Source organism: Halichoeres trimaculatus, unplaced genomic scaffold, assembly GCF_033239565.1.
Source record: "Halichoeres trimaculatus isolate MK-OKI-2021-1 unplaced genomic scaffold, fHalTri1.1 fHalTri1_scaffold_3, whole genome shotgun sequence".
Classification (NCBI taxonomy): domain Eukaryota; kingdom Metazoa; phylum Chordata; class Actinopteri; order Labriformes; family Labridae; genus Halichoeres; species Halichoeres trimaculatus.
This window is the reverse complement of record NW_027437181.1, coordinates 22,856,108-22,870,856: the sequence shown is the minus strand read 5'-3', so window position 1 is coordinate 22,870,856 and position 14,749 is coordinate 22,856,108. Positions and strand designations below refer to the sequence as shown.

The window sequence follows — 14,749 nt, the reverse complement described above, 5'->3', positions numbered from 1 at the left end:
CATGCCAGACACACACTGACTGGGAAAAGGCTGGCTTCTAAAGTATATGCAGTCGTCACTCTTCTTTATGCCAGCTTAACCCCCTTCTTTTACTCACTGTGTCTTCATTTTTCTCCAACCAGTGCAGGATGTTCGTCTCTTTTTTATGATGACCGATGCTTTTCTTGAAGCACCATTTCTACTGAAGTGAAACTTTTGAGTGCGTGACTTATGAATCCTAAGTTGCAACATCAACCACTAACTTGCTTCACAGTGATGTAAATATAAAAGGGATGACTTCCACACCACACTCCCTGAGTCACAGCAAAAAAAGCACCTCTGGCACTTTTTATCTAAGGCCTCACCCCGGCCCCCGGCTCTACTCCTCCACCTGTCTGAGTAAGGTGGAAGCTGTTCTGTTTTACAAGCAGAATTAAGAGAAAAATATAAAAAGACATCCTCCCATATCATAGAGCTGTAACCCTGTAAAAACTCATCTTAAAGGAATTATGGTGAAAAATGTCTTCTGGCTCCCCGAGGCAGAGTGTCTGTATAAATAAGAATATGTTCTCTGTCTTATAGATGGATGAGAGTTTAAACAGAAAGGGTTTATAACTTTTCAACTACTGGCACATTATTTTAGGGAGTTGCCTCATTTGAACTGTTGTTCTGCCCAGTGAAGCCTTTGAAGGGGGAAGACTAATAGGCCCTGCAGGGTGTGTTGTTTAGCAGAATGTGGTATTTCCCACAGCGATGACTCGGATCTAATGGCAGGGCAAAGTAAAGCACGAAAACCCACCCATAGCTTGAACGGCCAGCATGGCGGGCAGCAGGAGGGACAGCATGGTCTTCCAGGCTGGATTCAAGCTGCGGGTCAACGTCTTCAGACACAGCGCTGCAGGGAGAGAAACACAGACAAGTGAGGAGGAGGAACAAACACGACAAAGTAGCATATAATAGGATGCTGTGAGGACAGAGGAGGGAGAAAAAAAAAACTGAGTTAAAGAGAGAGGACTGCTTCTGCCTTTGTTTGAGTCTGCTTTGCCTCCCAGGTGGGTGGAGTTTCAGACAATAAAACAATGCAACATGTTTCATATAGAATACAAGTCTACAATTATTTTAAGTGGCGTAAAAACTTATCGGAAAGGACGTCTGACAGGGACTATTTCTGTCTTATTTTCTAGCCAGCTTAAGGCTTTCCTTTTTCAGACAGAGTACAGCTGTGATGACAAATGGGGACTTTCAAAGTTGACAGGAAACAGCCAAGTCATTCTCTCTGCTATCCAGAGGGAAAACACTACTTTAAGAGTGAGTAAAGACAGACAAAACTATCTCCTCCCTGTCTACTCGCACTCGACTCAGCATGAAAAATTTATGAGGTGTGTATCTCAGAGAGAGGTCACTTTCTCCATCTGTATCTGTTGAGATGGAAACTACTTGTATTTGGATTTAACATCAAAGTGGCGGTGAGCTTTTTCTCACTTTCATGCTTCTGTTAAGGTCACCTTTAAGTAGTTTGGAAAAGTGCTCTGTTTGCCTGCTGCATGCCACCTTAGATAAATACAGTGCTCGTCATGACCACCTTAAGAAATGTGTAAAAATGTCATACTGTGGATAAGCAAAAATACTTGACGTATGGAGAGTAAAAATAAAAAAAAGAGGAAGACAAAACAGTGAGGAAGAGCCAGGAGGGGTAAATTCTGCTGTATGACAGAATTACTCTGTATTTGGAAAATAAAGCAAAGACATACTGTCCTCACCAAAATTACATCTAAAATGAGTCACAGCAGAAAATGATACAGGCAATAATCCACCAGAAGTCTGTAACTTGGTTTAGTCTGAGATTACTGGTAATTTAGTTTCTCGTCAATCAACGGTTAAGCATGACATTTTTTCTTAGGACATGGATGAAGAGGCGTAGAGTTCTGCTTCCTCTTTGCTCTGAACACCCACATCCTCCTCCTTTACAAAAAATGTCATCCTTTCCTCCCCTATTCTTAACTCCTCATTGTATTAACAATAGGAGGCAGGTTTCTGTGTCATAAGATCTGTGAAATTGGATGAAGTTGATAATCTTGACATGAAAGACTTTGTTCTGGATTGTACAAGGAAGAATCCATGAAAGTATTTTGTTAGATAAGGCTGTAATGAACAGTTACTATTAGTGCAGATAATTGTTATGTGTTAAAACAGTCATAAAATATCACTCATTAGTGAAAAGTGCCCGTTACAGTCTCTTAATATCATAGGGGATTTCGGTCCAAATGTTTTTGTGTAATAACAAACCAAAAGATGTTCAGCCTTAAATATTATGAACCAGAGGAAAAAGTCAAGAATCTTAATACATTTGGGAAAAAATGGCATATCTACATAAGAAGTTTTCAATCTAATTTCATATCAATTACTGTAGGACTAATTTTAGGTCAGTCATATAATCAGTCATAGGTTGCATGTAAAAAAATTACAAGACAATGTGGAGTGTGGTGAGCACTAAAGGGGATTTTCAATCAGAAGTACCAGGAATTATTTAGGTCCAGGAATCTTCCAAATGGAAGTCATGATTCAAAGAGCGACCCTGTTAAAGAGCAACTTTCAGCTGGATGAGTCTCTCTCAAATGGTTTTGGGAGCAGTTTACACGGCAATGGTTTTAGGGTGAAACGCAAACGTTTTGTTGCGTTTCAGCATCGCATTTACACGTAAACAATGTTTCAGTTTGAAAATGGCCCCCAGAGTGGGATTTTTCTGAAACGCTGCCAGCACAGTTACCGTGTAAACAGTAAGCCGGCTTTTTCAGTGGAAATGCTGATGTTACACAGTACAACAGTACCATTGTAACAACCGACGCGAACTACCAGGTTGTATGCCGAAAGCCGCAGCTGTGAAACAATAGTGGGACACCGTAGCAGCGCGACACAGTTTACCCCGCTAATACATCCAACGAAAAAGAAAAACACGACACAGTAAACAAATAGCATTGATGGAAGATGTCCTCTTTGTGATTGGCATGTAGCTCTTTGATATTAAGTGCAATCAAGCTTTGTTTCAGAGAAGTCTGTGTGCTGGGGGCAATGCAGCTGCTGTTGGGGGTAAGTGATGATTCTTTCAACCAATCAACCGTCTGCAGTGTGTTGCTCCATCTTCTGAGAGCAGATTGGGTTAGTCTGGCACCCATACGAAAGGGTCCCAAAAAGTGGGACAGCTCGTCTTAGTTATTTGGGGCTCTGTCTCGGGAAATGTCCGTGGAAATGCCACAAAATGCGCGCCGTACTGAGACAAACTGAACCGGTCTGCTTGATGGAAACGTGGCTTTAGCATTCCCCAATACACCAGGTGATTGGCCCAACTCTACTTCAGTGGAGATCTACCAAAAGCCGCCTTTGGACAAGACAGTTATAGCGCCAATTACAGGCCTGGCATGCTTACTACAGCGTTTTCAGTCCCTCAGCGTTTCCGCGTAAATGCAGATTTTTTTCACTGCTTTTGAGCGTTTTCAGAAGAAACTTTGTCGTGTAAACAGGGCATTAGTTATTAAATATGAAAAGTAAAAAGTTCCTCAAAAGGTTCCTATTTTCAAGAACTTTTCATAAGGGTTGACTTTGACAGGTATCCAGTAAAAACACAGCACTTATAGATAATGGAAAATACACTAACTTTAAAGCTGATATCACATAATACAAGATGGTATTTTGTAAAAAGAGATGAGATAGTTATATCTAAAAAACAGGAGGACTTTTTTTATCATTTTCAGGTGAATGCAGTATGCCACTAATCAGTAGTAATGTATTACTGCTGGCAGGGAGCAACAAGCAAAGTAATAATATCACTTTAAAGAAGAGTGATGAGTAACTAGAAAAGCAATTTCTGAAGAAATTGCGCTGTGAATGCAGAATGCTGAAGCAGCTTGCGCTGAACTGCTAATGCAGAATGCTGAACATGGATGACTAAAGATATGTCTGAAAATGGCTGAATGAAGTCTCAAATAACTTGCGCTGAAATGCTACAGCAGAAGCTAAACATGAATGACTGAAGATGTGTCTGAAAATGGTTGAATGAAGTCATGCAAGGCTTGCACTGAAATGCTAATGCAGAACGCTGAACATGAATGACTGAAGATTTGTCTGAAAATGGTTGAATGAAGTCTTGAAAAGCTTGTGCTCAACTGCTGATGCAGAATGCTGATCATGAATGACTGAGGATATGTCTGAAAATTGTTTTAAGAACTCTTGTAAAAGCTTGCGCTCAACTGCTAATGCAGAATGCTGAATTAGTCTGCCATGAACTCTTGGATGAAAGGAAATAAATGGACAATAAATTGAATGGATGAAGGAATTTAAAGTTGAAATGGTTGCGTCTATTCAAAAATTAAAGGAATGTATCAAATTTTAAAGAACATTGATGGAAATAATGACCTAACTGAGGGTAAATGTAAGTCGGCTTTCTTAAACCCTGTTAAAATATAATCCTGTGTGTCCTGTGTGTGAGTTTTTTAACCATGTAAGCCTGTAGGCTGAGGCCCATCTGAAGCCAGATGTTGCCATGGTGATCATTGTTTACCAACTGCCATCAGAGAGCTGGTGGAGTCTGTTGATTCCCAACACATTCCCTTTGAAATCAGGGTGTAAATGTGCTTGCAATTCTGACAAAAAGAATGATCATGAATCAGTGTAATCTAAAATTGGATTTAAAAGTTTGAATGGCTGAACCAATTCAGGAATTAAAGGAAGGGATTTAAATTTAAAGAAAAAAATCTAGGAAAATAAGGAGCTGACTCAGGGAAATGGAAGTCAAATGCTGTGAAAGTGTGATACTTTCTGCCCTGTGTGTGTGTGTGTGTGTGTGTGTGTGTGTGTGTGTGTGTGTGTGTGTGTGTGTGTGTGTGTGTGTTCAATCATGTAAACCTGTCTGCTGAGGCTTATCTGAAGCCAGATTTTGCATTGGTGATGACTGATAAATTAACACACATGCTTGTCTTTGTTCCTGAATGTTTTGATGAGTTACTATAAACAGCTGCATGAGATCAAAGGTTTCCACGGTGACCAGCTCGTTAAGGGTGCAGGTGCAGAACTTTGCCCTTGTTACTGTAATCTTCTGAAGATTTTGTGGCAAAGCAAGAGTCCGAATCTCCTATCACCTTGCCAAAACCGTGAGGGCTAGAATAAAAATGAACACACCGTAGGAATCCTGAGACCCAGAGGAAGCTGTTGATCTAAATTTCATGCATGAAGGTCAAGAAATGAACCCACGAGAGCGATAGATAGATGAGGGAAATTTTACTGATCTCTGAGAAAACCCCTCAGGAATTAACATGGAGGTATATTGGGGTTTTTTCAACTCCTCATGACAGTTGGCCATTTTGTGAAAAAGTGCTCCATCCTTTTGCTTTAAAAACCACTTTGTCAGAAGCAGGACAAGCCTTCCACCATTTTGACATATAATATGCCTATGTGGAGCAAAAATTGTGACCAAAAGAGCAGTTTACCCCGAAATTTTCCAGGTTCTGTTTGAACCTGTTTGAATGGAGTTTGTAGCTGAATGTATGACTGAATGAGGAGGGTTTGAAGCAGGCTGAAAAAATGTCCTGAAAAGAGGAAATTTTGAAAATTTCGCATTCATCTCTATGGGACCGAAATTTCGTAAATCGTTGAATATCTCGGAAAGTATTTGTCATTGCTGTGAATGCATTGCTGCATTCACAGCAATGAATAATACATAACTTTTTTCAGTAGCCCAGCACTGACTTTGACTGATATGCCACTCATGTAACTGGAACACAGTGACACACACAGCTTCACTTGCTCATGTAAATTATAAAATTTACACAAAAATGTGAGGTTTTAAATTACATGGACACCTCTGGAGCTGTTTTCTACTGATTTCTGCAATCAAAAGCCATTTAAAGGAAACAAAAAACTTTATTTTTTGTTTTTTTGTTTTTTATATTTTGTGTCTCTTTTTCCACCTCTGTTTGTTCTTTTGTTGTTACAAGGTTTTTAATTTAAGTTTTCCTCTTCTTATTACAAGTGGTGAGGCATCAACCTGTACTCACAGTGACTACATGTGATGAAAGACTAAACATCAATGTGTGGCTGGCTGCTAAAATAGCCCACTAATTAACTTCAGTGAAACCTTATGTTTGAATGGCCAAATGTCTAGCAAGCATTCTCTTTTTTTTTTTATTTGGACATGTGAAATGTGTTTCATTCTAAGTGAGGAAGCTAACCGAATGGCAGTGATGTTCCAGTTTGAGTGAAAATATCACAATCAGCTGTAGCTCCACCTAATGGTTCAACCAACTCTTTTCCATGGGGCTCCATTTATGACCTCAGCAGAGGGGATGTGGGCAGGAGTGCAGCCTCATCACAAAGTTTCCCACTTACTGTACTCTGGGTTTTCATAGAGAATAAGCATCCTAGAGATCAACTGGGGGGAATTCAAACAACACACTCCAGATCTGATCCTCCAGGATATTTAACTATCAAAGTCTGAAAATAAGAGTTGTAATATTTTAATGTTAATATTAAATCTATGCTCCTCTTCAGAGGAGCAAGGTTTCAAAAAGTAAGTGAGCTAATGATGCCAACACACCAAACCACAGTCTGAGTCTGCCTGTGGTGTGCAGACACCAGGAAGTCATCAAAGCTGTTTTTACTGAATGACTCAAGTCCTGAGCTGAGCCCATGCCAGCATGGAAATGCTTTTTTTCTCCCTCTTATTCTTTACAATGCAGCTTTAACAATGCAGTGTCAGAGATCAGAGCAGGCGAGCCACTTTTCTGAGCCACAACCTGAGGAATATAATGATAGAAATAAAACTTTAAATGCTTGTATTTTAAGCTTTGTTGCACATTGTTTCATTATAGTGCAAAAGCTTTTGGTGTCTCTTAGAGTTAAACAATATTTGTACAACTAAATAACAATGGAGCCCTGTAATAAATAAAGAAAATCACAAAGAATAGAAAAGGAGACTATGAGTGAAGGCCTTTTTATAAGTCTTAATGCCTACAATTTCTTTTAGAAAACGGTGAGTCATGATCATCCGTGTTTCTCATTTTGACACATGGCTAAGGAATGCTAGTTTTGAGGTCAAGTGAAAGGAGGGATTCTTGAAGTGTCACACAAAATAAAGGCATCGACTGTCCCAGCTGCCACAACTGTACAACCATTTTTTTCCTGTTTTGTTCAACTAATTGCAATTTTCATCCAAAAATAATTGTGCCACGGTATCTCAACTGATAAGAGCATAAGTGCACTTCTGTCCTGGATGACAAGGCCATTCAGAAAAAAAAAAAAAAAAATCATAAATGTCAAGACTGACCTTCGGGGCTGAAATGTGTAAAGACAATGAGAACTTACATTGCTCACTGCACTAAAAACATATTAGTACATTACTCATTCAAAGCAGACATGAAAAAAGTACAGCCTGAACAACTTTTAAACCTGCACAGTTTTAATTGTGAACTTTCTTGATGAATTCTTGGACATTAGTTCACTGTTCACATTGGACCAGGCATCCATATCATACCAGCATCTAATAATAGACAGTATATTGCTTAAATGCAGCTTTCATCTGATTACCATGTGAAGCATGGTCAAGAAGGTGTAAATAATCAGAAAAGCGTACAGTGGAATGCACTCTGAAACCTCCTGCTTATTTAATCTTTATCGTACCGCATTGTGTGCAATAATGAATGCATTAAGATAACACTTTCAACTTCATTTGGTCACATAGTGCAATCACACACCTGACAGTACACATGTTGGACATCATTATCTCTCTGCTATCACTTATCATTTCCTATACATGTCAGGATGGAAAACACTACATCCCACAGGAAGCTGTACCTGCCAAGCAGAGAACAGCTGCACTACCGGCATGTGAGAAGGCAGCCATGAGCCAGAGAAATATTCTCATTATAGCCAGTATGGCTGCAACCTCTCATTTCTTATGTGTCTGTGACCTCTTATCACCTTTTTCCACCCTGGGTTGAGTTTTCAGAGGTAAAATTTGCACTAAGGCATTAAAAAAAATAATAATAAAATAAAATAAAATAAAATAGTTTAAAGAACACACACACACACACACACACACACACACACACACACACACAATTTAGGAAACCCTGACAAATGTTAATACTCAACTCGTAAAGCTACACACAGAGTTGTTTCACTATTGTAGAAATACTTTTAGATACAGGCTCACATACTTAATGGCTTAAAACATGTAGATGACGCAGCTTGAGTTTTAAAAGACTGACAAGCAATTTAATTAAAAGACTGCGGATAATTTACGCCTTTTCCATCCAACTGTAAACGCAACACTTTCCTCCGGGGCTTGATTAAAACCACGGATGTAGTGCTCACCGTTCGTCAACTGGGGGCGCAGTCCATAACATTCATAAATAGCTTTAGCTTATATGAAACTATATACTGTGTAGCTAACAGGGGCTCTGTATTGCTTTAAAAACTAAAAAAGAAAAAGTGAACAGCCATGCCAGAAAATGGAGCCAACTATGTGAACCAGTTATCCTGCCTCGAGTGAGTTCATGAGGTTCTTCTGCTCCACGCCAGCTGTTGCTCGTCTTTGAAAATACAACTTATCTTTCCAATTAGCCTACATTTGATAAGCTGTCCGTCGGTTTGTGTGCTGCTTTCAAGCACAAGTTTTTTCAGACTTACCATCTTAGGAGGACGAAACTTGAAAAGCACCAACCATCCAGCGACAGTAACTCCTTTCTCTGACCAGCTCTGTCGATGTGATTTTCAGCGGTAGTTCATTCCTCTCACAACAAAGCACTTTTAAAACTGCGAGTGACGCTGCGACTAACGGTGACAAAGCTAGATAAAGTTGAAGGATGGTTTTACAGTGGGTGGGTATGTTCCATTGATTTGGGACGCTCTTCTCTTCACAGAAACTAACCACTCCTCGCCGCTTTGTCCAGCAGTGATGTCATACAGACAGGGGAAACGGTCTCGAGAGTCCCGACCCCCAGGGTTAACCATTTGTGAACACAAATGAACTACAGGATATATTTTTAGTGCATTCAACGTTCATACTTTATTGACAACTGAAATTGCTTTTTTATTTGCCAAATGTCTTCTATTTCACAGCGTATATCGTATTCAATGTACAAAACGGCCTCGACGCATCACTCCAGTCCGTTAGAGAGATATGAAACATGTAGAAAGCTAGGTTTACTGAGATCATGTACACAATGTTATCTTAAATACACCCAGTTAATTAATTTAGCCATATTTGAACAGCAGATTTTCTTTCGATAAATTGCTGCTTTTGTACTAGCGTGAATTTGTGTCCCGATACCTCATTATTTGTCAGAAGAAATTGTTAAATTCATAGTTGGCTTAGTTAACAGTGTGACTTAAAATGGGATTTGCAGACTGTGTGGAATCACATCTGCCCAAGACATGACACAGCTTGGAAAATCTTCAATCTGCTGCAGGAAAATCAATTGGGGACATGTCTGCTGAAAAGGGTAACTTTTTCTAACACAAGGCAAAATTAGATTCACTATAGCGATATTAACATGTTAACTGCAAATAAATGCCAATGGGAGTGGTTTGAATTGCGTTTGTTTTTGTTCTTAAGGAACCCCAATGTAAAGAAAGAAAAGTGTAGACCATAAGAGTAGGTACTAGTGATGTGTCAGTCGTGAACGTCACGGCTCTTAGAACCAGCTCTCAGAAGTAAACTGGAGCCAGATCACGATGGGTAAATGTGTTTTTCCCCTCTCCTCTATTTTTATTTGTTCCCTGTGACAGATGCATATGATTGTTTAAAACGGTGGCATCTGTGTGTCCACTTTGATGCCAGCCCCCCCACCCCACCCCCCAACCCCATTTTTTAAAAATATTTTATTGTATTGTTAGCCAAGATTGACTTTTTGTTTAACTATAAATATTTCAATGTTTACAATATATATACATTCAGAAATTAGTATTTTTTCATATGAGTAATTTATTGTACGTAAGAATTTTAGTGACACATTATTTAGGTAATACAAATTCTGAGGCGCTATTTGGGAGCCAAAAGAATCGATTCTTCTTAGTGAGTTGAGCCAAAAGAACCAACTCTCTTAAAAGACCGTTACTCTCAGCAGTCGGAGACACGATAAGTAAGAAACGGTCTGCTTGGCCAGATGAAGTATACGTCACGCAAACCACGTGATAGACACCAGGAAGTATATCGAGTGTCAACAATAAAACGGTGAGTATGCGGTTTTTCTTTTAAATACCAATTAACTCGACACACTGCACAAAACTAGTTCTACCTTTGGAAAGACATTGTCATTGAGCTATATTACGATATAACTAGCGCATACGATTTGGAAGGAGGTTTTTCAGCGAAGCCAATGAGCCGTGATCCATTTTGCGAACGTGCGTGCAAAATTGACGGCAATACATTTCAGGGTACATTAGTTTAGTCCGGAATTCCCTGTCTGGTATCTGTATTTGTAATTTTCTATGTCCGTTGTTTTCTGTGGTACAAAACTAATGTAGATATCGTTCAGTGCAATCTGCAAATGAAACCTCAGTGAAACAGTGGACGCTATAACCCTGTCACAAAATATCAGGCTACCAACTGTCATGCTCTGTAATTTGTAGTTTTTTTTTGTTTGTTTGTTTTTTGCTAAGTTCATTGTCTAATCCACAATGAAGATAATACATATCGTTTGTGAAAAGGGTAGAGATGACTTCTACGGAATGGCAGCTATCTTTGAAGCTGGTGGATCAGCCCAAATCCATCTTCCACTTCCCAGAGATGATGCCAGGGGACGTTCCTCCTGGAGGATACAGAGTCGCTACTTTAAAACAGCTTGTAGCAGCACAGCTTCCAGGCTCCATCCCAGACCCTGATCTAATAGGTATGGTCTAAAGACATTATGAATTATCTGTGAATGAAGTGACTCTGTGTTCTATGTAAATTCAGTAACTCCCATCTCTTCGGCAAAGTAATAACGTAGTCAAATGCCAATTTCCCTGTTTTCTATGTTCTTCATCTCTGAATGTCCTGATCTGACTCTTATTTTTTTTTTTAGAGTTGGTCCATTGTGGGAGGAAACTTAAGGATGATTTAACTCTGGATGCCTGTGGGATACAGCCCGGATCTACTTTACATATCCTCAAAAAGACTTGGCCAGAGCCAGAGAGCAGTTCAGGTCAGAGTGTTATTTTAAAGTGAAGCATTGAAGCTGAACCTGAACTTTTAATGAACATGGATTGTTTTTTTTTTTTACTTTTTCAGAGCCTGTGAACAGAGCGACTGCAGCCAGGGAGTTCAGGGTGTTTCATGCTGCACTTCACTCTCTCAACTCTACCTACAGAGATTCAGTGAGTAGAAGACACAGGCAGTGGCATGTCCCTCTCCCTCCTACTATTTAGCCGTTATTGATTACAGGAACTTTGTAACAGTTGCACCTGTGATCAGAGATATTTCGTATTTGATGGATCTCCCCAGGTGCATTATAGTACTTTGTATGAGCAGAACCGTGAAAATCTACAACCTTGTTAAAGATCACCCTCATTGATAAAAAGCTGTGAGTTTTTCATAGCATTAAATAACCTACCAGACACTATCCTGTTGTCAATAGCAGCACTTTGGCTCAAATGATAAAAGGGATGATTGACACACGACATCTGGACAACTAGATAACTCTTATAAGCTACTCACTTGCATTGATCCACTTGTTGGTCAGTGGATATAGACGGATGTAGATGGAGATACAGAAAGATACAGTCTTAAGGAAATATAAATAAAAAAAAGTGGCCAAGTTTTCCATAAAATCAGGCTATCTTTGCTTCTTCTATTACATTTGTAATGCCCCCTCCTCTTGCTCAGGTATATAAAATGCTGACAAATAAAGAGTCTTTGGACCAGATCATTGTGGCTACGCCAGGGCTCCGGTCAGACCCCATCGCCTTAGGTAAGTCATGCCACACAGTTATAACTTCTTAAAATGCTAATATGCAGATGTTAAAATTTTCACTTCTTACTCATTTCCAGGGGTGCTCCAAGACAAAGATCTCTTTGTGCAGTTCACTGATCCTAACATGCTGGACGTGTGAGTTTGGCTTGTGTTTGTCGGGCTGTGACATGAAGCATAAAAGTTCAGCATATTATAGAAATACAGTGTAGGTAGTTCAAATTCAAATCTTTATTTTCACGTTTGTGTCACAGATTGATCAGTTCCCACCCAGCTCTCGTCAACGCCATCATCCTGGTCCTGCACTCAGTGGCGGGAAGCATGCCTGTTCAGTCAAGTGCAGGTTCATCTCGCAATGTCTCAACTGGTTCTTATGGTGACATGCCAGGTAAAATGTGCAAAGTCTGCCCTTTGAAATAGTGTATACATTGGCAGTTTGAACATGGAAGTATTTTTCAGATTTTTTCAATTTTTTTATTTTCATGAATACTTTACAACTGCTTGTTCATCATTCAGGAGGCTTCATGTTTGAAGGCATGTCCGATGATGAGGAAGATTTCCAAACTGTAAGTTCAACTTCACATACACCTGAAGCATTACTGTGAAGGAAAATGTCAAGTTGAAAGTTGTATTTTTGTTGTTCAGTTTGGTGTGTCTCGTTATGCTGTATGTGTTGTACTACTGTAACAGGGAAGCCCAGCAGGACCCTCAAGCAGAGCAGGAGCCTCTGCAGGAATGCGGCCGGTGTCTTTAGGCCACAGCGGTGCAACAGGACCTCGCCCAATAACACAGAGTGAGCTAGCAACAGCTTTGGCTCTTGCTAGTACTCCTGATAGTAGTGCAGTCACTCCGACAACTTCAAGTCAGGTAAGGCATGATAACATTTGAAGATATGTATTATTTTGTACAGCTACATAACCAACTTTTGTTACATTACCCTTTACAGTATTTCTGCAGATGAATATGTCTACTTGTCTTTTCTGTCATTCCCCAATCAAGGCGGACCCCTCGAGTAGTGTGGCCCCCATGCCAGCAGGGACTCCAGTCAGTAATGATCTCTTTAGCCAGGCTCTACAACAGGCTCTGCAAGCCTCCAACATGTCTGCTCTGCAGGTTAGTTACATACTGTCATGAAGAAAATAACTGATGAAGTTCAACAATATCAAGTGATGTCCCTTGTGCTTTTGTGAATAACCCACCAACTGAAAGTGTTCATGTTTTGCCAGGGCCGCTGGCAGTCCCAGATGCAGCAGCTCAGGGACATGGGGATCCAGGATGAGGAGCTGATGTTGAGGGCGCTGCAGGCTACAGATGGTGACATCCAGGCTGCCCTAGAGCTTATATTTGCTGGAGGCCCAGGACTCTGAGCCCACACCTTTTGGACAAAGGCAAATGGGGAAGATGGGATTCATGGGAAAAAGGCTGAAGGACTATTGTCCACTTACTGCCCAGAAAAAAATAAACTATTATTTAGACACAAAGCATATGGTATCTTTGTATTCTTACCTCTTTTATGCAGTTCCATTTCAGCTGGGCTTCGAGAATCTTAATTTTAATCTAAATAAATTGAGTTTTATTGTGGTTTTCTGAGCCTTTTCACTGTTTTTATTTTAACGAAGCTAAAACCCACACTTCATTCTGTTTAATAAGAATCAGAAACAGTTTCCATGAAAACAATTTGTTTTAATGTTTTAATGCAAAATCACAGAATTGGGAGACTAAATATAGAAAGGTAGTGTAACAGGGTCACCCTGTCCTGCTAACTAAAAATATGTAATCAAACAAACATGTGGCTGTGCAATTAAGATTTGCCTTAATGATTGCCCCAGCCACACTGATTATTAGCACTGCCCTCTCAGCTTATGTAATTCTACTATTTGATCACCAGATGGCAGTGCTGTAGATTTATTTCATACAGTCACAATAGATTAACACAAGCCAGCCTTGCAGACATTCTGCTTATGACTTAATTCATTTCTTCTCCTTCATTCATAATTAAGTTTTTGAGCTGCTCACTGTTAAACAGTGTTCTATCAATCATTATCTGGTGTGAGAGCTGCTAACATCTTAGCTCTGAGGTAGTGGTCTTTTATTAAGCAAGGTGAGACTGTTAGTGAGCTGGTTTGGTGCTGATTGATGTTATAAAAATTAACAGTTGTATATCAGTGCTTTGATAAAGTTGGATGTCAATACTCTGGACTGAGGGACGAGGCAGGCTGAGGGTTTAACTCAACCTATGGCTAAAGGAGTAAGTAGGTGAGCTTACCAGGGGGTACTTTGCAGTTTTAAAATGAAGGCAGTTTTATGTTTCCGTAATGTCAGTGCTGTAATAGAACATGGTGGGAACTCCTACTTTCTCCAGGGTAAGTAATACAGATGGCCCACCTCCAAACAGCAGTCTGCTGGGTTCAAACCCCTCCAACTGGAGTGTTTGTTTAGAAAGTAAAATACTCTATAATTTTACAAGTGGGGAACAGCTGAATGGGGTAAGCACTGCTGCCTCTTTTACAATTACACAGGAATTTTACAGTTCTATGGTGAAGTCTAAACTCTGAATGATCCTGTCAGTGGTCATGACCTTTAAATGCTTGGTTACAGCCTGTGCCAGGAGTTCAGTCTTCTTATCTTATATAGAACTGTCATAATCTATTCTGTTTCCTTTACAGTGATACAAAAATAGAAAATGGAGAAGAGTGTCTCATTAGCCCGTTGGATTGAAATCATGCCTTGACTTAAGACTCAACTTTCATTTAGTTTTGATTTAACATTGTGTTCTGGATTAAAGAAAACAGAAAGTTTTGAACAAATACTGTAAAAGTCACAAGGCA

General features: G+C 39.7%; 2 protein-coding genes across 3 annotated transcripts in view; one reads left to right on the top strand and one right to left on the bottom strand.

The window, feature by feature from the left end:
- cd276 (CD276 molecule) overlaps positions 1 to 8,973 on the bottom strand; it is a 75,285-nt gene extending 66,312 nt beyond the window's left edge. Inside the window, exons 1-2 of the mRNA XM_074666546.1 lie at positions 8,659 to 8,973; positions 779 to 874 (exon numbers count right to left, since the gene is read on the bottom strand). Coding sequence (XP_074522647.1) covers positions 779 to 824 — 46 coding nt within the window. The 5' untranslated portion in view covers positions 825 to 874; positions 8,659 to 8,973. The remainder of the gene's footprint in view (positions 1 to 778; positions 875 to 8,658) is intronic.
- A 1,132-nt stretch (positions 8,974 to 10,105) lies between these two features.
- Positions 10,106 to 13,426, top strand: ubl7b (ubiquitin-like 7b (bone marrow stromal cell-derived)). 2 transcript variants are annotated; one of them, XM_074666643.1, is made up of 11 exons: positions 10,106 to 10,204; positions 10,681 to 10,862; positions 11,037 to 11,156; positions 11,243 to 11,328; positions 11,837 to 11,921; positions 12,002 to 12,059; positions 12,176 to 12,309; positions 12,438 to 12,487; positions 12,612 to 12,788; positions 12,921 to 13,034; positions 13,148 to 13,426. In XM_074666643.1, the coding sequence occupies exons 1-11, from the start codon at positions 10,137 to 10,139 to the stop codon at positions 13,286 to 13,288; spliced, it is 1,215 nt and encodes a 404-aa protein (XP_074522744.1). In that variant the 5' UTR covers positions 10,106 to 10,136; the 3' UTR covers positions 13,289 to 13,426. The 2 variants fall into 2 exon arrangements, with proteins under 2 accessions (XP_074522744.1, XP_074522745.1); XM_074666644.1 differs by having other exon boundaries at positions 10,137 to 10,204; positions 10,686 to 10,862.
- The last annotated feature ends 1,323 nt before the right edge of the window (positions 13,427 to 14,749 follow it).

Bases quoted from the DNA above. Each gene is read 5' to 3' on its own strand.
- ubl7b (XM_074666643.1), top strand. From the start codon at position 10,137: ATGAAGTATACGTCACGCAAACCACGTGATAGACACCAGGAAGTATAT. The intron at 10,205-10,680 runs GTGAGTATGCGG...GTTTGTGAAAAG, and splicing joins CGAGTGTCAACAATAAAACG to GGTAGAGATGACTTCTACGG. The intron at 12,789-12,920 runs GTAAGGCATGAT...TCCCCAATCAAG, and splicing joins CTCCGACAACTTCAAGTCAG to GCGGACCCCTCGAGTAGTGT.